A 27,786-nucleotide genomic window follows, 5' to 3' on the forward strand; every position below is an offset into this window, starting at 1 on the left:
AACTGAGCAATCATTGGAAGGACGTTATTAACCAGGTAAAGTCTTAACTGACTGTTTTTGTTTCCATCCTACCTGCCTATGTCAGCTGTTATTTCCGACTCTGTGTGTGTGTGTCTCTCTCTCTATGCCTCTCTCTTAGATCTATCATGCTCACGTCCTTTGCATTGCACTCTCATGCCTTTGGATTGCACTCTCATGCTCACATGTCCTTTGGATTGCACTATTATGCTCACATGTCCTTTGGATTACACGCTCATGCTCACATGCCCTATAGTCCATCTCTCACAATTGCAGGACGTTATTAACCAGATAAAGTCATAACTCGCAGTGATGCTTCCATCCTTCCTGCCGTTTGGCTGTTATCTCTGACTCTCTGAGTTGCATTGCCCTGTGGGATGCCTTTGCATTAACGGGCTGGGGTCTCATTAACATGGCCACTTCTGCTCCCTTTGCCTCGATGTATCGTTGGTTCTTACTGTGTTATGGGCTGTGTGTCTCACTGGCATGGCCACTGTTGCGGTGGTTCTCTTGCATTGACGCTCTTGCCTATTGAAGGCCACTCTCCGATCTTACATTTACATGCTAATTTCTCACGTTAACATCACTAGCCCCGCCCACTTCTTTATGACCCTTGGGCTACACCCATTTCAAACCTTTTTAAAACAGTCTGCCTCAGCAACAGATCATGATTTCTTACCTGATGACGGACGCTTGTGTTGCGCCCGAAACGTCATGATTTATTTTGTGACTTTACCGAAGAAACCAAAGAGCATGTTTGTACAGTATAACTTTATTCGATGTGTCTTAAAAACAGGCACGTGTACATTTTGACTTAAAACTTTCGTGATTGCAGGAATTCATATTATTTTGTTCTTTCGGTAAAGACACATGGATAGAAAAATAATAATGTATTTCTATTCATTTTTGTCACTGAAAGAACCCGAATAAGTCAACATTATAGACTGCCATTACGCTCACTCAGGTTCAGTTTTATAACCATTGCTACAGTCTGCATTATAGACTGCCAATAGGCTCACCAGCATAAAAAACAGGCTGCAGTCTACCAGGCTACAGTCTACATAAAAGACTGTCAGTACGCTCACTTTGATTATTTTAATTATATTTTGTATTCTATCTACGTGACTTTATTGGGTGTGGTTTATAATCGGATAGGTTCGTGTGACTCTTTGGAGGAGGCTCGTGAAGGACGCTGCTGGGCAGTTGGGGGCAGTCACCCTCCATCAACAACTGAGGGCAGGGGAGCGACGCTCATAACAGCGAGCGGAGCGCCGGACGGATACAATTCAGCGAGTTGGCACAGCTGGTGCATCTCCCGGTCATTTCAGTCAACCAGCCGATGGCACCTGCTGGGTCTGTCCCGAGACCTCCTGGTCAGCGAGCCTTCGACACTTCATGTGGCCTCAAAGTGCACCTAGCCTGGCACAGACGCCGTGGTGACGTCACCGTCACTTCGTGGCGAATGGCCGGGTATTGGTGCGACTTAAATTGTCAAACGTTATTGGGTGCGTCTTATAATCCGGTACGGGTATGGGACCCGAATTTTATAACTTTATTGAGTACGTGTTATATGGTAGGTGTGTACGTGGGTGACCAGAAATGTACAACTTTGTTGGGTGCGTCTTATAATCCGGTAGTTGTGTGTGACTGGAATCGTATACCTTTGTTGGGTGCGTCTTATAATCCGGTAGTTTTGTGTGACCGCAATGTTTTCAACTTTATTAGCTGCGGTTTGTGGGAGAGAGACCCACAATTGTATAACTTTATTGGCACCGCGCACAACTTTCGCCCTACGTAGCAACTCACGTTCTGGTGCATACGGGTTTACCCTGTGGGTAGAATCCTCGATTACCACGCTCAACAGACGGATGCGCGAGTTTTCGATTGATCAATCGTTGAGGGGGGGGGGGGGTAATTGATTTAATCGATTGCATGGAGGTCGGTCGGCGATGCCGAGCCGCCTCATTCATGGGCCGGGGCCTCCGCGACCTGGGCCTCGGTGCGGCCTGAGCGGGGGGAGAAGCCTGAAGTAGGCCGAAGTAGCGCGATATCGTTACCACTGTCTTGGGGGGCGTCATTGTTATCACTGCTGCTACAATAACAGTGGCTTCGTTATTATAGTTGCGTTGATGCTATGAGTCATGTTGGGTCTCCTGTCGTCGCGGCGCAACGGAGCGGACGAGCCGCCCAGGCTGCGCGTCGGCGAGTCCACGCGAAGGTGCGGCACGGGCGTGTGGGGGGGGCGCTCTGTTTTCTTGCTTGCGGCAAGGCATCAGCAGTGTGTCCAGCAGATAGATGTCAATCGTTAAGGCTCTGCTAGACATGATGAGAGGTTATTCGGTAGAGAGGTCGGTGTAATTTTTGCTTTTCGTTGAACGAGTGCGGAGTACAGTAGTTTTGCTATAGGGTTCTTTGGGGTTTCATGGGCCACAATTGCCCGGTGGTTTTTTACATTTTCCATTCATGGAGATGTGTGCATGAACCTGTGGATGTTCTGATGCGGTTGATGGCCACGCCAGTGACTTCGAGGATTGGTGGCCTTTCTTTAAGACAGATGTGAATGCGTAAGATTTAGTGATTGTTTTGCGCGTGATTGAGAATGCCGTGGTCATTGCGAGATTGTGGGGTGATTGCGCAAGAGTAAGGAGGTACGAGTGAATGCTGGTGCTGCTTTGTGAGATTATTGGAGTGTGAGAATCCGAAAGTGTTGAGAATCCGTGAGATAAGTCAGTACCTCAGCCGTGATAGGGTGAGACTTGCCGAGTGCGTGAGGAGGGGAGATCGGTGACAGAAGGGAGATGGGGAGACCTTGATGTCCCATTTCATGGGGGGGGGGGGGCGGTCGGATGGCGTCTCGTGACACGATGGAGAGAGCGGCTCTTACCCCTATCGGGAGATCAATGGTCCAGGATGAGATCTATTAATTTAGTGGAAGGGGGGTCCTTATGACCCACAGTGTTGGGCTCTTAATGTCAAAAGAGTGAGGCTCCCTGTCACAAGACCTCAAGGTGGGGTGCTGCCTGATGACCCAATCGAGGTGACTGCTGCACAATATAGTAGAGGGGGGCTCAACGCAATAGAGAGTTGGACCCTTTATACCACAGAGGGGGCACTTCATGACCACGTAATTTTAAGGGGCCTTATCCTCAGCGGACGTGTACAGTAGATTCGATTATCCACGTGAGGTTTATCTAATTTGCGGAGTAACTACGCACCTGAAATTTTGATATCAATTAATAACTCAAGGATGTCCCCTTAAGCCCAAATAAATAACATTAAAAATATTCTTGGAAATGCTTATTTCAAGTAAAATATTTAAATCAAACAAATATTTGCTCTGGTTATTCCGAAATTCACGTGATCGCCTCTACAGTACAGTCGTTATACATCTTTACAACAGTCGGCAGAGTTTGATGTTGATTGCCGTGGCTCTGCTATCCACTTAGTGGGCGGACTCTTCTGGGCGGGAGCAGCAAAGTAATCACTGCACGCGCATCATTGATCGTTAGTTTTTGTCAGAGATCAGCAGAAAGTGTATATTTTTGCATTATCCGCGATTTTGAATTATCCACGTCTGTCCTCCCCGTCATTAGCATGGATAATCGAGAGTCTACTATAGTTTGTTTTCCTATGTGGATGTGAAAGCTGGAAAGTTACAAAGCCCCGAAGCAAACTAGAAGCAGCAGAAATGTGTTATTTTAGAAGGCTCTAAAAAAACACATCTGGAATAGACAACATGAGAAATACATGTATTTAAGATAGCAGAAAGAGAATAAGAATAAATAATGAGAACGGCAGACTAAATATGTTTTGATTGGGGAAATGATGGTGAATTAAGTACATAAGCAATTGGATATAAATGGGAGTATCTTCAGTAAATATCACGGAAAGAGCTAAATGGAAGGCCATGATTGCAGACATCTTTGAGAAGAACATGGCAAATGAGAATGAGAGAGATCCTCAGCATAATCCATGCAAGGGTTGTACTGCTTGAGATTTCTCCCGTGAGTGCCAGGTGTCCTTTTGTGTGTGCATGATGGCGAGCGGTAGTGTAGCGGTTCACACGCTGCAATACGAACCCGGCAACACGATTTCGATTCCCGCTAACGGCCAACACCAGTGACGATTATCTGAACCGGTCCTGGGCCTCTCTGAGATTAACTCAGTCTTAAATGAGTACCTGTGTGATGTGTAAACATCACCACTGGGGAGCTAAAGGCCACCGTGCGTGGTGCTGGCTACCCACCTCCTCGTGTGCCGTGTCGGCCTTCATAGGTGCTCACTAACAGCACTTGCCCCAACAGTCTGTTTAGGCTATACAGGGGATCTTTGTCTTTGTTTGCATGATTGTGAGCTGTGCAGGGTGTTCAACCTGGAGCTGAGCAGTGAGCGGGACGTGGAGTGCGTGCACAGCAGTGGCGTCAATGTCCTCGACATCGACCAAGCAGAAAATAAGTAGTGCGTGGCCACACCAGCAGCATGTAAATTGTCGCCTAACATGCGTGTTCTTCTTTTGTATAATAATAAGTCCATCTTGTAACACGCCAATCAGTATTACACACACTCTTAAAGACAGAAAACTAGTCGGAGGCATGAGGAACCACAGACAAGCAGGAAGGCAACCGCACAGTGAGCCAGCGCCAATAATTGCCCAAGCTCTGTAGTCGTATATAGTAACGTGTCAAGTGTGGGTTTGCTGTACTGCCTTTAGAGTATTTATCATTTTTGACCAGGTCGCTTCTGAAAAATAGCTATATAGCTCAGTGGGCTTTACCTGGTAAAGTAAAAACATTGCTGAGTTTTTAGTTTAGTTTGGCAAGCCACAGTATGGCACCTCGACGCCCACGGGAAGTGAGTCTCGCATCATCTGCAATCCACCAACCCTTTTCTCCAAAATGCTGTATAACAGGCGTAGCGTCAGCACTGCCCCAACTATAAAGGAGTTGATCAGCAATTTTTTTATTTTCACAGAGGTTTGGTGGTTGAGCTAGCGGACGGTGTAGCCTGGTAGTAGCCTGTTCGATGGCTAGCGATGGCTAGCGATGGCTAACCATTGAGCCATGGTTAGCCATCGAACAAAGGCGGTCACTGCATCCGTACTTTCGGATGCGCTTCTGCGGCCGTTTGGAACACTTCCGTCCGAGATTAGGAAGCCATTGGAGCTATGCACTTTTAAATCAAGGTTGAAAACCCATTTCTTTAGAGCTGCTTTTTGTGTTTAGTTGTCCTTCCGCCGCACCTCCAATTAGCATGGTTGGCAATGTACGGTGCGAAAGACGTTCAACATACATGCATATATGCAATGCTTTCCAGAGAATGAAAGCCGGTGGTAGTACCTGCGTGTTGCTGTCTGTGTGAATGAAGTGGCTGTGGATTCATTTTTTGTGCACAACAGTATGCTCTCTGGAGGAGCTGATGGAGTGATTGCCATCTACAACCTGGAGAATGTCTCCCAGAAACCTCAGTACACATGCAAGGCCATCTGCACAGTGGGCAGGTGACTAAATTATTTTATTGTATTTCCTAGTAGGCATCTTACCGTTCTTTGCAAGTTGCATACATTGTGTATAATTGTTAATATTTTTAATCATTTTTAATTGATAAAAAGATTCATAATTATCTATTCGTCAGGTGGTAGGATAGTCGTTGGCTGCACTACACGTTGCTGATATCATCTCCCTGTTCATGAAGGCGTCCCTGTTCTCCTCTGCCTGAGTGATAATTTCCTTCAATAATGTTCTGCATGTAAGTCCTATTCCTTCCACGGTTGGCTACGTACGGTGCGAAAGAAGTTGTACATACATACAGTGAGGGAAAAAAGTATTTGATCCCCGGCTGATTTTGTACATTTGCCCACTGACAAAGAAATTATCAGTCTATAATTTTAATGGTAGGTTTATTTGAACAGTGAGAGACAGAATAACAACAAAAAATCCCGAAAAACGCATGTCAAAAATGTTATAAATTGATTTGCATTTTAATGAGGGAAATAAGTATTTGACCCCTCTGCAAAACATGACTTAATACTTGGTGGCAAAACCCTTGTTGGCAATCACAGAGGTCAGACATTTCTTGAAGTTGGCCACCAGGTTTGCACAAATCTCAGGAGGGATTTTGTCCCACTCCTCTTTGCAGATCTTCTCCAAGTCATTAAGGTTTCGAGGCTGACGTTTGGCAACTCGAACCTTCAGCTCCCTCCACAGATTTTCTATGGGATTAAGGTCTGGAGACTGGCTAGGCCACTCCAGGACCTTAATGTGCTTCTTCTTGAGCCACTCCTTTGTTGCCTTGGCCATGTGTTTTGGGTCATTGTCCTGCTGGAATACCCATCCACGACCCATTTTCAATGCCCTGGCTGAGGGAAGGAGGTTCTCACCCAAGATTTGACGGTACATGGCCCCGTCCATCGTCCCTTTGATACGGTGAAGTTGTCCTGTCCCCTTAGCAGAAAAACACCCCCATGTTTGATGGTGGGGATGGTGTTCTTGGGGTCATAGGCAGCATTCCTCCTCCTCCAAACACGGCGAGTTGAGTTGATGCCAAAGAGCTCCATTTTGGTCTCATCTGACCACAACACTTTCACCCAGTTGTCCTCTGAATCATTCAGATGCTCATTGGCAAACTTCAGACGGGCATGTATATGTGCTTTCTTGAGCAGGGGGACCTTGCGGGCTCTGCAGGATTTCAGTCCTTCACGGCGTAGTGTGTTACCAATTGTTTTCTTGGTGACTATGGTCCCAGCTGCCTTGAGATCATTGACAAGATCCTCCTGTGTAGTTCTGGGCTGATTCCTCACCGTTCTCATGATCATTGCAACTCCACGAGGTGAGATCTTGCATGGAGCCCCAGGCCGAGGGAGATTGACAGTTTTGTTTCTTCCATTTGCGAATAATCGCACCAATTGTTGTCACCTTCTCACCAAGCTGCTTGGCAATGGTCTTGTAGCCCATTCCAGCCTTGTGTAGGTCTACAATCTTGTCCCTGACATCCTTGGAGAGCTCTTTGGTCTTGGCCATGGTGGAGAGTTTGGAATCTGATTGATTGATTGCTTCTGTGAACAGGTGTCTTTTATACAGGTAACAAGCTGAGATTAGGAGCACTCCCTTTAAGAGTGTGCTCCTAATCTCAGCCCGTTACCTGTATAAAAGACACCTGGGGGCTAGAAATCTTTCTGATTGAGAGGGGATCAAATACTTATTTCCCTAATTAAAATGCAAATCAATTTATAAAATTTTTGACATGCGTTTTTCTGGATTTTCTTGTTGTTATTCTGTCTCTCACTCTTCAAATAAACCTACCATTAAAATAATAGACTGAGCATTTCTTTGTCAGTGGGCAAACATACAAAATCAGCAGGGGATCAAATACTTTTTTCCCTCACTGTACATGAATACATTCCCCCTCTCTATAACTCCCTACTTGGCCTTAGAACTATGAATGTGCATATGCTTTTCTGTGCAGCATCTTTAGATGCAGTCACAATCACAAATTGTATTGTTGTCAAGAGCACTTGTACCTGGCATTGCAGGTCCCATGCACATGTGCACCAGTACAGTGTGGAGACGGTGCAGTGGTACACCCACGACACAGGAATGTTTCTGTCGAGCTCCTTTGACAAGACACTCAAGGCATGGGACACCAATGCTCTGGAGGTGAGAACACATCTCGCCGCCGTGAGCGCCACTGGCAAGATGTTAACTACCTTGCCTGGCATACAGGAGGTCGTGGGTTTCATCTCAACCCTGACGCCTGTATATTTGGAGTTTCCATTATGTCCCCATGGTCGCGTGACTTTTTCTCCAGGTCCTTTAGTTTTTCTCTCCACATTTAGAAACATGCTTTTAGAGTATTTGGCTGCTATAGATTTCCACGTGATAAGCCACTTCGTTGAGCTATCATTTGTGGCCAGTTTGCTTCTGAAAAAGAGCTATATAGCCCAGTGGGCTTTACCTGGTAAAATAAAAAATTGCTTAAATAGCAGTGTGACCCATGCAGTAGACTACTCCTGCAACTTCTCATTGGCTCTTCGCTGGAATATTGCAAGAAGAATGATGTGCTTTACTCGGAATTTGTAGTACGTGTTTGATGAGATATATCGAGTGTAAAATTATACCGCTGACGTGAACAAGGATGTATTTTAATAATTTGTTTTTGTTTTACATACTGCCGCTAGTGGGTTTCTTCATACAGCCGGCAGAAATTTACATATTTTCGGAAAAGGTTTATTGTCACCATGTCTCCAATTGCAATGCAGCACTCCCTAATTGCAGTAAGATTTAAATGTAGTATAACTTGGGTTTATGCCAAATAATTTGACAAGTTTTACTTTTTAAATAATATGATCCCAACCATGTTTCAATAAACCCTGATAACTAATAATTAAACAGTAAAAAAAACGTTTGTATTTAAATTCTGCTCTCGTTTTGCTCCCTGATGACTCATGTTGGAACCAGTGGCAGCAAAGTGCAGCTGTGTGACCTGAGAACGGGCTCGAGCACTCGCATCCTGAACGGTGAGAGCTGTTTTTGCTGTCTTGAGAGCACCCATAATGGTTGGCTTCACCACTATAGGGCAGGGGTGAGGTTTCTTATAGCCCACGGGCCAGCCACAGCCTATGTCATTACTTGGTACGGTCCGCGGCTTCACGAGACCTACCTTTTCAAAATGGCCGCCAAACAATATTTATCCATCACCGTTAGGATCTTAGCCATACGAATTGGTTACTGGAGGGCAATAATTTCGACCTGGCAACACCATGTTTCTAATGTCAATGTAAGGGCCTCTTGTAGTGACAGAAGCGACTTGGTGGTGTGCGTTAAGTGGTTGCCTGCCAAAGGCAATGGAAAGTCCTCTTTGGCTCTCAGTAAGGAAAAGGGTTCTTAATCCCTGCTGTAACAACATGGAGTGTAGCGGAGTGGCACAGGTGCTGACTGCAGCTCTTCCTGCAGGTCACCGGAACGCGGTGCTCGCAGCTCGCTGGTCGACGCGGCACGAGTTTGTCCTGGCTACTGGAAGGTACCAGCCAAGTGAGCGCATGCCGCACCATACTGAAATAAAAATTGTTCACATTCAGCGCCCTTGCACAATGAATCCTGGAAACCCCCACGCATGTATTAGAAAATGAGAGAGAAGTAACCAGGTAGAGAAAGACTAAAGAGACAAGATAAGAGAAATAGAGGATGCAGTTTAAAATATGCGTCTTCAGCCAGGGCTTAAAAGTCTCCATCGACCGCGAGGAATTTCAGACATACAAACAAAAGCTCGTTGGTCACCCCAGATTCTAAGCCTGGAGCGGCGGTTATGCTGACTAGGGTACAAACAATAGATCTGAGAGATCTCAGTGGAGTGTGTGGCTGAATCAACTCCTGGATGATATATGATGGAGCAAGCTTATTTTAAAGCCTACAACGCGAGTAGGAGAAGCTTAACCTCAATGTGGGTTTGAAAATAATCTGCCAAGTGCATCACTTGTGTTTGATTTCAAATGCACACTCAACTAAGCATGTCTCAATTAGCTCCCTTCGCATTTTGATAATTTGTTAATTTCGTTTTATTGCATTATGGATAATCAGTTTAACACATAGGCTTTCATATTCTTGGTTCTTTCGGTAAAGTCACGTAGAAGGGAAATAAAAAAATAAAAATTATCACGACGTTTCGATTGCAACACAAGCAATCATCATCAGGTGTGAAAACCACAGCAACAAAAATTTAGAAAAAAGTGGGGTTTTTTTAACGTTAGCACCACGGACAGCGACTAACGGTTGTTCAGACGGACGAGTCCATCTATGCTCGGAACAGAGGAGGGGGGAGAGAACGAGAATGGAATGCGGTCTGAAAGTCACCATAAGCGTGAACAAAATCAATCAAGACCCGAAATGGTTTATCACATCCTTCCAATGACTGCTAAGCCAGAATCCATCTTCTCGGTTGAAATTGTGTTTGCATATGTGGATAGCCTCATGTGGATAACAAGCAATCATCATCACCTGATGATGATTACTTGTGTTGCAATCGAAACGTCGTGAGAATTTAATTGTTTTTATTTTTTTATTTCCCTTCTACGTGACTTTACCGAAAGAACCAAGAATATGAATCCCTGCAGTCACGAAAGCTTTAAAACGAAACATAGGCTTTCACGTGCTGGCGGGTTTAATGACACATTTATATTTACGCGATCTAACCCAAAAAAAAAAAAAACCTCTTCTGGATTCTAGATAATCACATGCAAAAAAGTTTGCAAAGCGATTATCGGTTTTCGCACATATATAAAGCTCCAGCCCTGTGTGCGTATGCGTGTCTTTTTGAATGTATTATGCAGTGACTGATGGGGGCCCTGCCACTGGTGCCTTATTAGTCCATGAGCCCAGAGCGGATATTTCACTTGTCGATACTACTTGGGGTCACGTAATTTTATTAGTTCCAATTTCTTTACGTGGCCAATAATAGTAAATAACCATACTCTTTGTTTTTTTTCAAGTAAAGTCACGTAGGTATGAAATAAAATAAATCACGACATTTCGGACGCAACACAAGCGTCCATCATCAGGTGGGAAAGCATGGTTTGCTGCTGAGGCAGACTGTTTTAAAAGGTTTGAAATGGGAGTAGCTCAAGGGTTATAAAGAAGTGGCCAGGGCTAGTGATGTAAATGAGATAAATTAGCATGTAACTGTAAGATAGGAGAGCGGCCTCCTCGACGAGAGCACAGAAGTGGCTATGTTAATGTGAGGGATTAGCATGATATTAATGTGAGAAATTAGCATGTAAAAGTAAGCTAGGAGAGCGGCTGCCTAGACAAAGTGGCTATGTTAATGTGAGATTAGCATAATGTTAGCATGTAACTGTATAAAAGGAGAAGAAGAGTGGCCCCCTCGACGAGGGAGTGCAACCCAACAGGTGTAATCCGAAGGGCCTGTGAGTATGAGAGTGCTATGCAAAAGACATGTGAGCATGAGAGTGCAATCCAAAGGCATGAGAGTGCAATGCAACGGACATGTGAGCATGAGAGATCTAAGAGAGAGGCATAGAGAGAGAGACACACAGAGAGTCGAAATAACAGCTGACATGCAGGTTGGATGGAAACATCACAGTCAGTTAAGACTTTACCTGGTTAATAACGTCCTTCCAATGATTGCTCAGTTTGTACTCATGCTCTCGATTGAAGTTGTGTCTGTGTTTATATATCTCGATGATTTCATGAACAAATCTTTGAAGGTAGCCGGTAGGTTTGCAGAGTACCTCCGTTTTGGAAAAATTTATTTTGTGTGAGCCCACATCGTTAAAACAATGATCAGCAACGGCAGAGGTATTGGTCCTACCGTGTTTCAGATCCGCCTTGTGTTCACGGACGCGGTCCGACACATGTCGTTTCGTTTCCCCAATGTAACTGCTGTGGAGTTGCTGCCATTGCCAGACTTGACAGGCGAGCTGGAATAGCGCCGGAGCAAAGTAGAATGTTGGAGCACATTTTTATATGGTCGCAATGGTGGTTGCGTCTTCATAGTTGGCCCATTATGGCTTCACAACTTGGCCCCGTACCCTCACTTTCCCACAGGTGAACTACGGCCGGGTCAGCAACGGTTCCCGCAAAGGGGTGAAGTTCGCTGTGTCGGCAGACTGCTCGCCGGACCTCGTGTTTATTCCGATGGGCAGTCACGTAACTGCGTTTGAGATCCACTCCGGGCGGGCACACACCCAGCTCAGTGGCCACTACAACAAGGTCAACTGCTGTGAATATTATTCAGACTTCCAGGTGAGAAAAGCCTCAACTCGGCCGCCTATGTGTACCCTTTTGTTTATCACTGCTCCGATGCGAAGTCGCACAAGGCAACAGGTCACGAACCTCCGCCACATGGTGTTTTCACTCATTGTCAAGTGCTATATACCAGTTAGAACTTTTTCGGAACAGAGAATGAATAAAAATATGTATGGCCTTCTAAAAACACACGTTTTACTCGTAAACAGTGTAAAAATTTATTTTTATATTTTGTCAATAAATGCATTTAGAATGCAGGGAAAGTTTTAAGTCAAAATCAGGCCACATGTGACTGATTATGTCCATTCACATTTGCAATTAGGACACAAGTGTAAATACAATGCATACATCATCCTGCCGAACACCAGTATTTCGCTGTTCAAAGAGAAACAATTTCGTTATCGGAATGACAATCTACTCAACCTGTACAACGACATTTTGATTCAAATAAGCCGAGTTATTTCTTCAGCTTCTGAATGGAAACCCAGACGAGAGGTATAGATGCTCAATGGCTCACGTCTGGCACTTCACAGGAGCTGTATAGTGGCGGTAATGACAGTAACATCCTGGTCTGGGTGCCCTACATGGGCAGGACTCAACCGGAGGAGGAAGAAACAGACAAGGTGAGACACCTCTAGGGTCATTGGAACTGCAAAACAATAATTAGAAGGTATGCTTGATGAGAGTGTCATTGTTGCAGAGGCCTCTCGGAGCACTTTACCTGCGTCATATGAAGTGACTTACATTACATCCTATCTCAACACATTTGTAAGGGCACTCCCAGTGGCAGCTGTCCCTGTGCATCACAAGGTGGTGACTTGGTACCTGACCTGCAAATGTTAGTCTGCCAGGAGAGGATGATGATACCTATGTGGAGACACAAAATTTAGTCATTTTGGGATTACAGAATGTAATAAACCACAAAATATATAAACACCATTACTTGAAAACTACCGATTAAACATTTTATTACGTACAATTATCACACATAAATGCGGCCATTTAAAATACATTTGAACTTGGTGTTTTTTGTAATAAAAATTACTTTTTTGTGTTGATAGCAAATGTATTTGAGCTGAATAATGTGTTTTGTTTTCGTGCACAATGCAGAAGTCTGGAAGAAAGCAGCGCAGTGGCTTCCAGGATTCCTGGAGCAGTAGCGATGAAGATTAAGTTGGACGGGGACCACCAGCTGATGATGACGATGATGACAACGCATGTATGCGTATTTTTTGTGCATATTTTTTTCTCTGAGTCCAGTTGTACAATTTTTTTATAAAGGTAAGATAACGGGTTTACACTTTTATACCATGCGACGATGGAGTCGAATAATGGCATCTTATCATCGCACATTAAAAAGTGTGATAACTTTTTTGCTTTTACTAAGACGTGAGTAACTTATACTGGGACAGTTTTTTTTGTTGTTCTCTTTATTGTCCAAGTGGGTGTAGGTGCAATGTCTTGATCTGAAAGCTGCCTTAATGGGTAGAGTTTAACTGGTTCCGGTTTATTGAGCAGCAGAGCACGAAGCCAGCAGCAACTTAGTCCGTATCCTTCAGTGTTTACGTGAAGGAGTACAGAGTAGTTTGTTACATATTGATCCACACAAGTTTGACAGTAGCTTCCTGTTCGTTGAGTAGCACAGCCAATAGGACTGGGGTGGGGTCATAAAATTTTGCTATTACACTGTTGTGCTTTCCCCGCACTTTCGATTAGCACGGTTGGCTACGTACAGTGCGACCAACATACACACGTACATACCTCAGCTGGGGTCTTCAATGATGGTTTGGCTATGCAGACAGGTGCACATCTATGTTAAAACACGATCATTGCCAACTCGACGTGTTACATTTGTAGTGGGTTCCAGTGACACGGAGACGGTAAAGTAGAGGCAGCACTTATTTATTTATAACAAGGGGTCATACTGAAGGGGTAGCGGCCCCTTCACCCAAATACACTTAGGAATATCCCCCTAGGCGATCTAGCCTAAGCCTATGTTCCCCGGTTCCTCCAGCTAAGGGCTCTAGGGGAGGCTGTCTGATCTGGCCCTGGTTAAGCGCAGATCACGGCACCCCACCAACCAGACCGGCCCTTAGAAGGACGTCGGCTCTGTGGCTCCTGGGGCTGTACCACTGGCTTGCCCTGCCGATCCTGAGAAGGACAGCGGTCAGGGGAGTCCCAGGGTTCTACTTAGCTGGTCTTCCTTCTTCCCTGGTACTTCATTCTTGGCCCCAACACTCTGCCCCGAGCTCTCTCACTCCCCGCCTTTTATACCCACAAACCACTGGGCGGGGCTGTAGAAGCGGACGTGGTTTTAGCCACCTAGGATCACACCAAGGATCGGCTGTACCTCTGCATCTCACAACACCCCTACATCACCCCCTCCCGTACAACTCGCAGCCGTCCCGGCTGTAACAACATCAACAATAAAAATATAACAAAAACCCATCTGTGCGTGCCTCATAATAACAAACACCCCAACAAATAACCAAGCCCACCTGTACAAAATTTCACTATGTACAATATATATACATTCTTCCCCCCCCCCCCCCGCATTCAACCCGAGCCACCCATCCGTGCAGAAAAGGAAGAACATAACAAGTGCAACAAGAAGTCACAACAACCGGTGCGTTTTAGCACGAGTCCGTTTTGCGGGCCCATCGTAGGGGGGAAACCTGGCCGTGCCGGCGGTGGGCGCTGTCCGTGCGGGTGCACAACCCCCTGACGTCCCAGGAGGGCAGCCCTCATCCCCGCCGGGTGGCGCAAGCGGCCTGGAGGCCGTCATCCTCGGGGCACCTGAAGATGGCACAGTGATATATCAGCGCCAGGTGGCGGAGTTGCCGTCCCAGAGTCAGCGGACACATCACATGCTCGGCCTGTGTGGTGTGGTGGAGGGGCGCGAGGTGTCACAAACGGCTTCAGCCGCGAGGGGTGGACGTACCAGCGGCGTTTTCCCCACTGAATGCGGATACATTGTGGCCGCATGACTTGTACAATTACCACCGGACCCCTCCATGGCCGCAACAATTTTGCCGAGGTTGCCAACGGCACATGAGGGCAGTGCAACCAAACCTTGTCCCCGGGCTTCCAAGTGTAGTGTTGTAAGGACGAGCAGACTTCTTTAGGAGGCACACTCTGTTTATTGTATTATTTCCTTATACAACGCTTAACACACACAGAGGGATATTCGGTCCCCTCACCCGATACCCTAGGGAGGTACAGCCTTTCGGACCTGGCCGGACTCACACGTCTACCGCTAACCTCCTTGATACCTAAGGAGGTACAACCTCCGGACTTGGCGGGACTCACACGTCTACTGCTATCCTAGTCCTCCGGCTAGGACCTAGAGGAGGCTATCTGACCCACCGCTGGCCCGGTGGGTCCTGACCGCTGGGTATGCCGAGCGTTAGCCCTTAGAAGGGCTGGGAGGCTGGTCCAGGGTCCTAGCTAGGCTTCAGCCCAGTCTTCTGTCTTCGTGCAGGGAGAGAACTCCCCGAGGTCCGTTGGGTCACCCGTCTTATACTCCTTCGTGGCCAGGTAGAACCAATCATACATTCCCACATGGAACCGTCTGATTGGTTCATACCAAACCCTGGCCACGATCCGTTTCACCTCGACTGACCCCAACCATTGTACCCAGGGGTAATGCTGCACTGCCCTGGTGGCAATGCAGCTTACGCAACAGCGCGTAGTTAACACCTCTACACAAGCATGGGTGTGTGACTTGTGCGACCGCAACCTTTCGTTGGCCTTCTGACGAGAATGAGAGTTTTGGGCGGCTGCCTCCCGCGCTTCGGTCAACCTCCGGATGTTAAATTTGATGTGGTCGGCCAATTTTGATTTCTCGTTTGGTTCGGAGACCCGCAACTGAGTTGTAATAGGTGGGTCAACATCGCAACCATACATCAGGAAGAACGGCGAGAAACCGGTCGCCGTGTGAGGAGCCATCCTGTAGGCCGCCAAAACACCCGGGATCTGAAGGTCCCAATCGGTCTGGGAGTCACACACTTGGTGACACAACAAAGACGTGAGGGTCCAGTGCAGGCGTTCTACCATACCACCAGTTTGCGGGTGATAGGGAGAAGTTTGAATTTTCTTTGTACCCAGAAGCGCACACACCTCGTGCAGAAGGACACCAGAGAAATTATTCCCTTGGTAAGTCAGCAGCCGTTCAGGAGCACCTTTGTCGAGGACGTAGCCCTGGACAAAGGCCTCGGCGACGGCCGCTGCTGGCTGGTTGACGAGGGGCCATGCCATTGGCCAGCGTGTAAAGTATTCCACCCAAACCAGCAGGTACTTGTTACCCTTAGGGGTCGTAGGGAAGGGCCCCAATATGTCAAGTGCAACGAGTTCATTAATCCAAGAGACTAATTGACTGTATCGGTGGACAGGCGGCTCTCGCTGGTGGTTTCCGTTGGGCGCATTGAGTGCATGTTCCCAGGAGGTCATCCACGTCCCTAGCCATACCCGGCCAGAAGAAGTCCAGCTGGAGCATGGCAAGGGTCTTGTGGGTCCCCAAGTGCAAAATCCGCTCGTGAGCAGCCCACACAGCCTTACCCCGTAGAGCAAAAGGCACCACCAGCCTGTGCCGGCGGGCCTTCCCGTCCCAATGCAGCAGGAGCCCCTGGCGCAATCCGAACGAGTCAACGCCCATCACTCCCTTCAAGGAATCCCTCGTACGACGACGCAACGCGAGGAGGGATGCGTCCTCCATCTGGAGGCGCCCCCATTCCGTAACGGGCAACCCCAGCAAGGAGTCCTTACCCCCCTGCTCGATAGGACCCACCAACAAGGGGTCCTCGGTGGCAGCAGCAAGGACTGGAGCGTCGAACGCGGTGCCATCATCTGGCGGCTTGCAACGCCCCGAACCCGTGAGGCAAGCACAATCGGAGGCGGGTGGCAGACGAGACAGGGCATCCGCATTAGCATGTCGAACACCCTTCCGATACGTGGTAGTAAAATCAAAGTCCTGAAGGACCTCGAGCCATCGGGACAATTGCCCCGAGGGCTGCTCTACCCGCAAGGCATATTGTAATGCCGCATGGTCTGTACGGACGGTGAAATGCCGCCCGTACAGATATGGCCGATATTGTATTAAATATACAATGGCCAACAGCTCCCGACGCGTGACACAATATCTCTGCTCCGCCGGGGACAGGACCCTACTGCCATAAGCCACCACGCGCTCCACACCATCGATGACCTGCGAGAGCACACCCCCGATACCCGTATTGCTGGCGTCAGTATCGAGCAGGAAAGGTTGGGAAAAATCGGGGTAGCTTAATGGTGGAGCCTGCACGAGAGCATCGCGAAGGGAACGGAAAGCGATCTCCTCGGCCTGGCCCCAACAAAACCTCGCTCCCTTTGCCGTCAGGGCATGCAAAGGTTTGGCAACGGTAGCAAAGTTCGCAACGAACCGCCGATAATAGGATGCAAAACCAATAAAACTCCTGACCTCAGCCACCGAGGTGGGGGTCGGCCGGGAGCTGACACACTGCGTCTTCGCGGGATCGGTAGAAATTCCCGATCGGCTGACGATGTGTCCTAAATACCGCACGGATTCCCGGAGCAGGTGGCATTTTTGCGGCTTGAATTTCAAATTTGCAGCGCGCATTTTGAGGAACACGGCGCGCAATCGCAACAGGTGTTCGTCAAATGTTTTGCTGAACACGATGACATCGTCCAGATAGATGAGACAAACGTCCCATTGCAAGCCAGCCAAAACCAGTTCCATAAGGCGCTGAAACGTCACCGGAGCAGAATGTAAGCCCATGGTTAACCGGTTAAATTGAAATAGGCCTTGAGGTGAACGAAAGGCAGTCTTCGGTCTGGACTCATCCAATGGGAGTTGCCAAAATCCGGATAACAAGTCCAGTGTGGAAAAAAAAGTGCGCCTGCCCAAGCATCCAGGGAATCGTCCATCCGGGGAAGTGGATACGCATCGGCCACAGAGATTTTATTTAGGCGCCGAAAATCCACACAGAATCGCAAGGACTCATCGTGCTTTTTGACAAGCACTATGGGTGCTCCCCATGGGCTGGTGGACGGAGATATGATATCTGCGGCCAATATGTCATCTGCAGCCAATTTGACATGATCCTTTTCGGCGGGACTCAACCGAAAAGGATTTTGGCGTATCGGGGCATTGTCACCCGTGTCGATATGATGTCGCAACAATTTGGTGCATCCAATATCATACTTATGTTTGCTAAAGACATCGCTGTGAGCCGGAGAGATCGCTTGTTTCGGAACATAGCGCATCCGCCCAACCCTCGTCCTCAACGGGACGTGGGTAAGTCGGAGGACCACTCCCCATTTGCCCCGCAACCGTTTCTACTACGGGTACCGGCGTCGCGTGTGCAAGTGTAGGGGTGCTATGGGGAATAAACACATGGCACGGGAAGGTGTGGTTCACCCACACCTTGGTGGCTACAACAACGTCCGCTAAGGCTCCAGTGGGTATAAAGTGCGGGGAGCCAGGGAGCTCGGGGCAGAGTGTGGGGCCCGAGGCTGAAGCAACCAGTGAAGAAAGAAGGCCAGCTAGGTGAGACCCTGGAACTCCTGTGACCGCTGCCCTTTTCAGGGCCGGCACAGCAAGCCAGTGGTGCGGCCCCAGAGCCCCAGAGTCAGAGTCCTTCTAAGGGCCGGTCTGGTCAGCGGGGTGCCGAGATCTGTGCCGAACCAGGGCCAGATCTGATAGCCTCCCTTAGAGCCCTACCAGGAGGAACTGGGAGCCTAGAGCTTAGGCTAGAGAGCCTGGGGTGTGTTCCTGAGTTATACGGGTGGAGGGGCCGCTACCCCTTCTAGTGTAACCCTTGTTAAGGTTTAAATAAATAGTGCTGCTTCTATTCTGCCGTCTCCGTGTCCTGGAACCCACTACAACTGGTGTCAGAAGTGGTCTTAAAATGGACACAAGGAGTACATACCGATCACAGGAACCCCAGGAGGAGGACGGCTCGCCTGGGATTGCGCCAGAGGCCGCGGCCGACGATCCTGGGATACCCCAGACGCCCCAACAGCAGCCGCCGCTGGAGGAGTGGCCGCCGATGGAGGACGGGTTGCAGGCGGCTCACTCTCGACTGGCTGAGCTGCTATACGCCGCGGCTTCCACGCTGGAGGAAATCAACCGCGCGGGGCTGCGGGCGCAAAGGCGGCAGAGAGACGAACGCCGTTCAACGGTCATTCCCGCCGAAACACAGCCAACAGATTTCGGATTTGCCGCCATGACAGTGTCCACCACGGCGATTGGAGGGTCGCAGCCCCACATGGACGCTGTGGGCCAATCAGCGGTGGTGACGTCATCACCAACGGACGCCCGCTGTCAGGACCAATCGGCGGGCGCATCGTCATCACCTGCGCGACCGCCGATGGGTGTCCCCAGCCCCTCCAACACTGGCGGAGAGGCCGGAAATGGCGCGCGGCTCCTCTCAGAGACGAAGCCATCGTTTCAACAACGCCTGCCGGTGTTGAAGGAGTTCGTTTCAGACGGCGGCGACTGGGGGGCCTTTCAATGCCGCTTTCTCGCTCATCAAGAGATGGCCGGCTGGACGGACAACGAGGCGTTGAGTGCGCTACCGGCCATGCTGGACGATGACGCCCTTGCTACGCTCATCACAGCTCCCAGATCAACGCGATTTACGCTACAGTCGGCGATCCAGGTCCTCACCATAGTCTACGGGCCATCGTCGGACTGCCGCAAACTCTTCCACGAGCGGTGCAAGGGCCAGAAGGAGCCACCGCTGGCGTATCGCACGGCTCTCCTGGCCCTCGCAAAAGCGGCTTTCCCGCGGATGGACGGCAAAGGGGTGGACGCGATGGTGACGGAGAAGCTCCTGGCGTTGGCCCAGGAGCTACAGATCGTCATCGTCGCAGAGGACGACGCGGACATGTGCTCCTTGCGGGCAGCAAGACATCCACGCGCACTTGATAGCGCAGCGTCGATCACCTCTCGTCCCCAAGGGCGCAGCTGCGGTGTGCGCTGGGACGCCGACCATCCCCCCCTCCGAGGAGGTCTTCGCGGCAGGTCGCCCGGTGGAGTGGAGATCCGGAGGGGGGCCGGCTCGGACAACACTGGATCACCAGGAGCACCCCAAGGCGCTCATCACGTGCTACAACTGTGGCCGCAAGGGCCACGTGGCTGCGGAATGCCGGGCGCCTCGTCAACGACAGCCGGGACGGTCGGACGGCGCTCCAGCCTACAGGCCTCCGCATCGCAACCCGGCAAGTCGCGGCACCCCATATGCTCGGCCTGTGCACACACCTGTCCCCACCTCGCGCGTTTCGGTGTACGGGCCTCGGGGTACGCCCATTGGTTTGTTGGGTGGCGGCGGGGTCGAGAGGGTGCTCGGGCCGGGGCAGTGGACGGAATTGGCCCACCGCATTGTTGCTGCGTCGGCAGGCTCGTCCGTGGTCGCGGGTCGCATTGACGGGGTCGAGGTGCGTATCCTCGTCGATACGGGAGCTCCGGCGACCATTGTGTCAGACTTGATTTATAATATTCTTCCCGTTCAAAGCCGCCCCTTGCTCCCAGTCACCGTTCCGTGTTACGCAGCGAACGGGGGTTCGCTGGGTATCATAGGCCAAATTCAAGCACAAATTTGCATTGGCGATATCAAACTCTCCGGGCCGATATTAGTCTCGTCCTCGCTGGCGGTTCCGTGCTTGTTGGGGACGGACTTTTTGGGCAAAATGCTGATTAAAATTCTAATTGATCAGGGTTGCATCGAGCTTCCCTCGGGCCGACGGGTAACATTCCTGCCTTCCCCTGTCACCTCAAGGGCAGCGTGCGCGTCGATACAAGCGTTCGTCACTTGGACGGGGCGTGTACCTCCCGGGGCGCAAATGCTCGTGCCCCTTCGCTTGCGTCGGCCTTTCGTGCCCGGTGTTCTGGACCAGGGAATTCTGTTAGGGCCCTCGAGGGCTGGGGAAAACGGGCTGGATCTGGTGGTCGCTCAAACGCTCGTTAAGGGGAGCGATGACCCGTTTATCCTTGTCCTTAACGTTGGCGTACAGACGGCTGTCATTCCTCAGGGAACTGTGCTCGCGCACGCGACGCCGGTCCCCGTGGTAGACACGGTTATGGGTAATGTGGGGACCGATCCTCTGGCTAAACCGCATTCTGAGGGGGACGATAGTTGGATGGACGCACTATGTTCGGGCACGAGTGATCTGTCCGACTCCCAGCGTGTCGGCCTACGCACCCTTCTGACGGAATTTTCCGATGTCTTTAGTAAACACAAATATGACATTGGATGCACGAAATTGTTGCGTCACCACATTGAGACGGGTGACAATGCCCCGGTACGCCAGAATCCTTTTCGGTTAAGTCCGGCCGAAAAAGATCATGTCAAATCGGCAGTGGATGACATGCTGGCTGCAGACATTATAGCCCCTTCCACCAGTCCATGGGGAGCACCCATAGTGCTTGTCAAAAGGCACGATGGGTCCTTGCGATTCTGTGTGGATTTTCGCCGCCTTAATAAGATCTCCGTGGCCGACGCGTATCCACTTCCCCGGATGGACGAATCTCTGGATGCTCTGGCTGGCGCACGTTTTTTTTCTACGTTGGACTTGTTATCCGGATTCTGGCAACTCCCATTGGATGATGAGTCCAAGCCAAAGACTGCGTTTCGCACACCACACGGCTTATTCCAATTTAACCGGTTACCTATGGGATTACACTCCGCTCCGGCGACATTTCAGCGCCTTATGGAACTGGTTTTGGCTGGCTTTCAGTGGAACGTCTGTTTGATCTATCTGGATGACGTCATCGTGTTCAGCAAGACATTTGACGAACACCTTTTGCGCTTGCGCGCCGTGTTCCTCAAAATGCGTGCTGCGAATTTGAAATTTAAGCCGCAAAAGTGCCACCTGCTACGGGAATCCGTACGCTATTTGGGGCACATCGTCAGCCGCTCGGGTATATCCACCGATCCCGCAAAGACGCAGTGTGTCAGCTCCTGGCCAACCCCCACCTCGGTGGCTGAGGTCAGGAGTTTCATTGGATTTGCGTCTTATTACCGGCGGTTCGTCGCGGATTTCGCGACCATTGCTAAGCCCTTACACGCTCTGACGGCGAAGGGAGTGAAATTTCACTGGGGCCAGGAGGAGGAGGTCGCTTTTTGTTCCCTTCGCGACGCTCTCGTGCGGGCCTCTCCATTGAGCTTCCCCGATTTTTCGGAACCCTTCCTGCTCGATACAGATGCCAGCAATACGGGCATTGGGGGTGTGCTCTCACAGGTGATCTGTGGTGTGGAACGCGTCGTGGCTTATGGCAGTAGGGTTTTGTCTCCGGCGGAACAGAGATACTGCGTCACGCGTCGGGAACTCTTGGCTATTGTATTTTTTTATGCAACAGTATCGCCCATACCTGTACGGTCGGCATTTCACTGTCCGTACGGACCATGCGGCATTACAATATCCTTTGCGGGTGACGCAGCCTTCGGGGCAATTGTCCCGATGGCTCGAAATCCTTCAGGATTATGATTTCACGACCACATATCGGAAGGGTGCTCGGCACACTAATGCGGATGCACTGTCTCGCCTGCCGCCCGCCTCAGATTGCGCTTGTCTCAGGGGATTGGGGCGTTGTAAGCCGCCAGAGGATAGCCCCCCCTTAGATATCCCGGTTCTCGCTGCTGCCACTGAGGACCCCTTGCCTGAGGGTCCTGTCGGGGAGGGAGGTGCGGACTCCTTGCCGAGGTTGTCCGTTGCGGAATGGGGGCGCCTCCAGATGGAGGACGCATCCCTCCTCGCGTTGCGTCGTCGCGCAGGGGGTTCCGGGCAGGGGGTTGCGGGCATTGATTCGTACGGGCTGCTCCAGGGGCTCCTAATGCATTGGGATGGGAGGGCCTGCCGTCACAGGCTTGTGGTGCCATCCGCTTTGCGGGGTAAGGCCGTTTGGGCCGCACACGAGCGGCTTTTGCACCTAGGGACCCACAAGACCCTTGCCGTGCTCCAGCTGGATTTCTTCTGGCCGGGTATGGCAAGGGATGTGGATGACCTCCTGGGTGCATGCACTCAGTGCGCCCAACGAAAACCACCAGCGAAAGGCGCCTGCCCACCGCTACAATCTATCACGGTCTCTCGGGTTAACGAACTCGTCGCACTCGATATATTGGGGCCCTTCCCTGCGACCCCTAGGGGTAACAAGTACCTGCTGGTTGGCGTGGAATATTTCACCTGATGGCCTATGGCATGGCCTCTCGCTAACCAGTCAGCAGCAGCCGTTGCCGAGGCCTTTGTCCAGGGCTATGTCCTCGACAAGGATGCTCCCGAACGGCTGCTGACTGACCAAGGGAAGAACTTCTCTGGCGTCCTTCTGCACGAGGTGTGTGCGCTTCTTGGTACGAAAAAGATTCGCACTTCCCCCTATCACCCACAAACCGATGGCATGGTGGAGCGGCTGCATAGGACGCTCACATCTATGTTGTGTCACCAGGTGTGTGACTCCCAGACCGATTGGGACCTTCACATTCCGGGGGTTTTGGCCGCCTATAGAATGGCTCCTCACGCGGCAACCGGCTTCTCGCCGTTCTTTTTGATGTACGGTCGCGACATTGACCCACCAATTGCGACTCAGCTCCGCGTCTCGGAAACCAGCAGAAAATCGAAATTGGCTGACCACGTTAAATTTAATATCCTGAGGTTGACCGAGGCACGGGAGGCAGCGGCCCAAAACTCTTCCTCTCGGCAGAAGGCCAACGAGAGGTTGCGATCGCGCCAATCACGCACACATGCGTGGAAGCCAGGCGATCAAGCCTGGCTGCACTGCCCTCAGGTGCCGTTGGCGACCTCGGCGAAATTGTTGTGGCCTTGGAGGGGCCCTGTAGTTATTGTGAAGGTTATGCGGCCGCAGTGCGTTCGTATCCAGTGGGGGAAACGCCGCTGGTACGTACACCCCTCGCGTCTGAAGCCGTTTGTGGCGCCGCGCGTCCCTCCACCACATTGCACGGGCCGAGCATGTGATGTGTCCGCTGACTCCCGGACGGCGTCTTCGTCACCTGCCCTTGATGCTTCGCTAGCTGTTCCACCTTCAGGCGCCTCAAGAATGACGGCTTCCAGCGCGCCTGCGCCACCCGGTGGGGGTTTGTTGTGTTTATTGTTCGAGTATTGTTGCAGCCGGGACGGCTGCGGGTTACACGGGAGGGGGTGATGTAGGGGTGCTATGGGGAATAAACACATGGCACGGGAAGGTGTGGTTCACCCACACCTTGGTGGCTACAACAATGTCCGCTAAGGCTCCAGTGGGTATAAAGTGCAGGGAGCCAGGGAGCTCGGGGCAGAGTGTGGGGCCCCGAGGCTGAAGCAACCAGTGAAGAAAGAAGGCCAGCTAGGTGAGACCCTGGAACTCCTGTGACCGCTGCCCTTTTCAGGGGCGGCACAGCAAGCCAGTGGTGCGGCCCCAGAGCCCCAGAGTCAGAGTCCTTCTAAGGGCCGGTCTGGTCGGCGGGGTGCCGAGATCTGTGCCTAACCAGGGCCAGATCTGATAGCCTCCCTTAGAGCCCTACCAGGAGGAACTGGGAGCCTAGAGCTTAGGCTAGAGAGCCTGGAGTGTGTTCCTGAGTTATACGGGTGGAGGGGCCGCTACCCCTTCTAGTGTAACCCTTGTTAAGGTTTAAATAAATAGTGCTGCTTCTATTCTGCCGTCTCCGTGTCCTGGAACCCACTACACAAGCACGGTGCCTTGGTTAACTACGGCCGTCTGCGCTCCGACGTTAAGGACCATGATGAATGGTTCATCGCTCCCCTTAACGATCGTTTGCGAGGCCACCAAATCCAATCCCCAGCCCTCGAGGGCCCCAACAGGACACCGTGATCCGTCACACCCGGAGCGGAAGATCGACGCAACCGGAGAGGCACGAGCATTTGCGCGCCCGGTGGTACCCGCACTGTACGGGTGACGACTGCCTGTACCGTTGTGCATGCCGCCCGTGAGGTGACAGGGGAGGACAGGAACGGTACACGTTGGCCCGAAGGGAGCTCGATGCACCCCTGATCAATTAATATTGTAATCGGCATTTTGGCCAAAAAGTCTGTCCCCAACAAGCACGGAACCGCTAGCGAGGAAGAAACTAATATTGGACCAGACAATTTTATATCCCCAATGCAAATTTGTGCTCGGATTTGGCCTATGATACCCAACGAACCCCCGTTTGCTGCGTAACACGGAACATCAACTGGCAGCAAGGGGCGGCTCTGCACAGGAAGGATATTATAGATCAAATCCGAGACAATAGTCGCTGACGCACCCGTATCGACGAGGACCCGCATCGACGAGGACCCGCACCTCAACCCCGTCTATACACCCCGCGACCACGGACGTACCCGCCGACGCAGCAACAACACGGTGGGCCAATTTGGTCCATTGACTCGGCCCTAGCGCCCTCTCGACCCCGCCACAACCCGACGAACCCACGGTCGAACCCCGGGGTTTGTGCACTGGAGCGCGCGAGGTAGGGATATGTGTGTGCACAGGCCGAGCATGTGTGGTGCCGCGACTTGCCGGAGTTAGATGCGGGGGTGGGTAGGCTGGAGCACTGTCCGGCTGTGGTCCCGGCCGTCGCTGTCGTGGTGCCCGGCATCCTGCAGCCACGTTGTAACAGGTGATGAGCACACCCGATGCTTTAGCTTGCTCCTGGCGGCCCGATGATGGTGGGTCCGTCCTCCCCCCGGACCTCCACTCCGTAGGGCGACCCGCTGCGAAGACCTCCTCGGTGGGGGGGGTGGGGGTCGGCGTCCCAGCACACACTGCAGCCGCTCCATTGGGGACGAGAGGTGGTCGACGCCGTGACAGGAGATGTGCGTGGATGCACTTCGCCGCCCGCAAGGAACACATGTCTGCGTCGTCCGCTGCGACGATAACAATCTGGAGCTCTTGAGCCAGCGCCAGAAGTTTCTTCTCCGTCACCATAGCGTCCACCCCTTCACCGTCAATGCGCGGGAAAGCCGCCTTTGCGAGGGCCAGGACAGCCATGCGGTATGCCAGCGGTGATTCCTTCTGGCCCCTGCGCCACTCGTAGAACGCCTGTCGACAGTCCGACAGCGGCCCATAGACTGTGGTGAGGACTCGTAGTGCAGACTGCAGCATAGTGCGCGCCGCCTTGGGAGCCGTGGTGAGCGTGGTGTGGGCGTCATCGTCCAAGGTGGCCGGCAGTGCGTGCAGCGCCTCGTCGTCCGTCCACCCGGACATCTGATGGGCGAGGAAACGACGCTCGAAGGCCCCCCAGTCGCCTCCGTCAGATACAAATTCTTTGAACACCGGTAGACGTTGAAATGTCTGCTCCCCTTCCGGATGCCGCCTTGCGCAGTCCCCGCCGTTCCTGACGTCATCGGAGTGCATGGGGGTTCCCATCGGCGGTCGCACAGGTGATGACGTCGCGACCACCGGTTGGCTCTGGCAGTGAGCGTCCGTCAGTGATGACGTGACGACCGGTGATTGGCCCCCGGTGTCCACGTGGTGCTGCGATTCCCCAATCACCGCGGCGGACATCGTCATGGCGGCAAGTCCAAAATCTGGCGGGAGCTCGGTGGCGGAAATGGCCGTTGCTCGGCGTTCCCCGCCCTGCTGCCTCGGCGCCCACAACCCCGCGCGGTTGATCTCCTCCAGCGTGGCGGCCGCGGCGTACAGCAGCTCAACCAGCCGGGAGTGAGCCGCCCACAAGCTGTCCCCCATTGGCGGCCAGTCTTCCATCTGCTGCGGCTGCTGGGCCGTCCCTGGATCCTCGGTCAGATCCTCTGGCTCTCCCCCAACAGCCCCAACCGAGTCGTCCTCCGTCACAGGTTCTTGCGAGCGGTTCGTCCGTTGTGTATCCATTTTAAAACCACTTCTGACACCAGTTGTAGTGGGTTCCAGTGACACGGAGACGGTAGAGTAGAGGCAACACTTATTTATTTATAACAAGGGGTCACACTGAAGGGATAGCGGCCCCTTCACCCGAATACACTTAGGAATATCCCCCGAGGCTATCTAGCCTAAGCCTATGTTCCCCGGTTCCTCCAGCTAAGGGCTCTAGGGGAAGCTGTCTGATCTGGCCCTGGTTAAGCGCAGATCACGGCACCCCACCAACCAGACCGGCCCTTAGAAGGACGTCGGCTCTGTGGCTCCTGGGGCCGTACAACTGGCTTGCCCTGCCGATCCTGAGAAGGACAGCGGTCAGGGGAGTCCCAGGATTCTACTTAGCTGGTCTTCCTTCTTCCCTGGTACTTCATTCTTGGCCCCAACACTCTGCCCCGAGCTCTCTCACTCCCCGCCCTTTATACCCACAAACCACTGGGCGGGGCTGTAGAAGCGGACGTGGTTGTAGCCACCTAGGATCACACCAAGGATCGGCTGTACCTCTGCATCTCACAACACCCCTACACATTTACTGTAATGTGGATTTATTAAAAAAATACCAGTGGATGAGTATGGACGTAATGATGCAGCAGTTCATAAATATATATTTTGGCTCAATACATGTATTTGATTCACATGTTTTAATGTAAGTGGTTCACAGGACCCCCTCACACTGTTAAGAGGGCAATATAATTAACAGTTTAAAGATGCTGTTTTCTTGAATCAAATTGTGATCCTACTGAACGGTTACGTTTTTATTGTGAGGGGTGGGTGTGAACTATTACCCATGTCGATCATGATGATTGTATAACTCTGGCTCCCTTATCCTCACGCAGTGACAGTGCTGCAATCACCATCAAAGCATCAGTCGTCATGGCAACAGTGATCTTCACCATTACCCCACAAGTGTAGGTTCAGCTTCTAGTCCAGTGGCGTGCCGCTTAGGTATATAGGCGTGGGACAGCGTGCGAGTGGCCGGGGGGTGGGGATAAGGAGGCTCACATCGAGGATTTGGGGGCGCATTATGGTTCGCTGGATGCATGGGGCGACGGCAGCACCGGCGAAGACGGGGGTGGGGGGTCGTGTTGGGGGCGGTGCTTACGAGCTGGAGGATGGTGAGGTAGCGCTTCCACCACAAGTACTTTTGCTCCGCGGGCCCCAGCACGGAGAGGCCGT

At 51.4% G+C, this 27,786-nt stretch overlaps 1 protein-coding gene and 1 pseudogene across 1 annotated transcript in view; one reads left to right on the forward strand and one right to left on the reverse strand.

The window, feature by feature from the left end:
- The first annotated feature begins 1,588 nt into the window (after positions 1-1,588).
- LOC116953327 (DNA excision repair protein ERCC-8-like) overlaps positions 1,589-27,786 on the forward strand; it is a 33,240-nt pseudogene continuing 7,042 nt past the window's right edge.
- The window catches only part of LOC116953304 (uncharacterized), a 167,677-nt gene continuing 153,551 nt past the window's right edge, over positions 13,661-27,786 (reverse strand). The window contains exon 37 of the mRNA XM_076074889.1: positions 13,661-14,570. Coding sequence (XP_075931004.1) covers positions 14,556-14,570 — 15 coding nt within the window. The 3' untranslated portion in view covers positions 13,661-14,555. The remainder of the gene's footprint in view (positions 14,571-27,786) is intronic.

This window comes from Petromyzon marinus, chromosome 51 (assembly GCF_048934315.1).
Source record: "Petromyzon marinus isolate PM22_M1 ecotype Great Lakes invasive population chromosome 51, UKy_Petmar_22M1.pri1.0, whole genome shotgun sequence".
Classification (NCBI taxonomy): domain Eukaryota; kingdom Metazoa; phylum Chordata; class Hyperoartia; order Petromyzontiformes; family Petromyzontidae; genus Petromyzon; species Petromyzon marinus.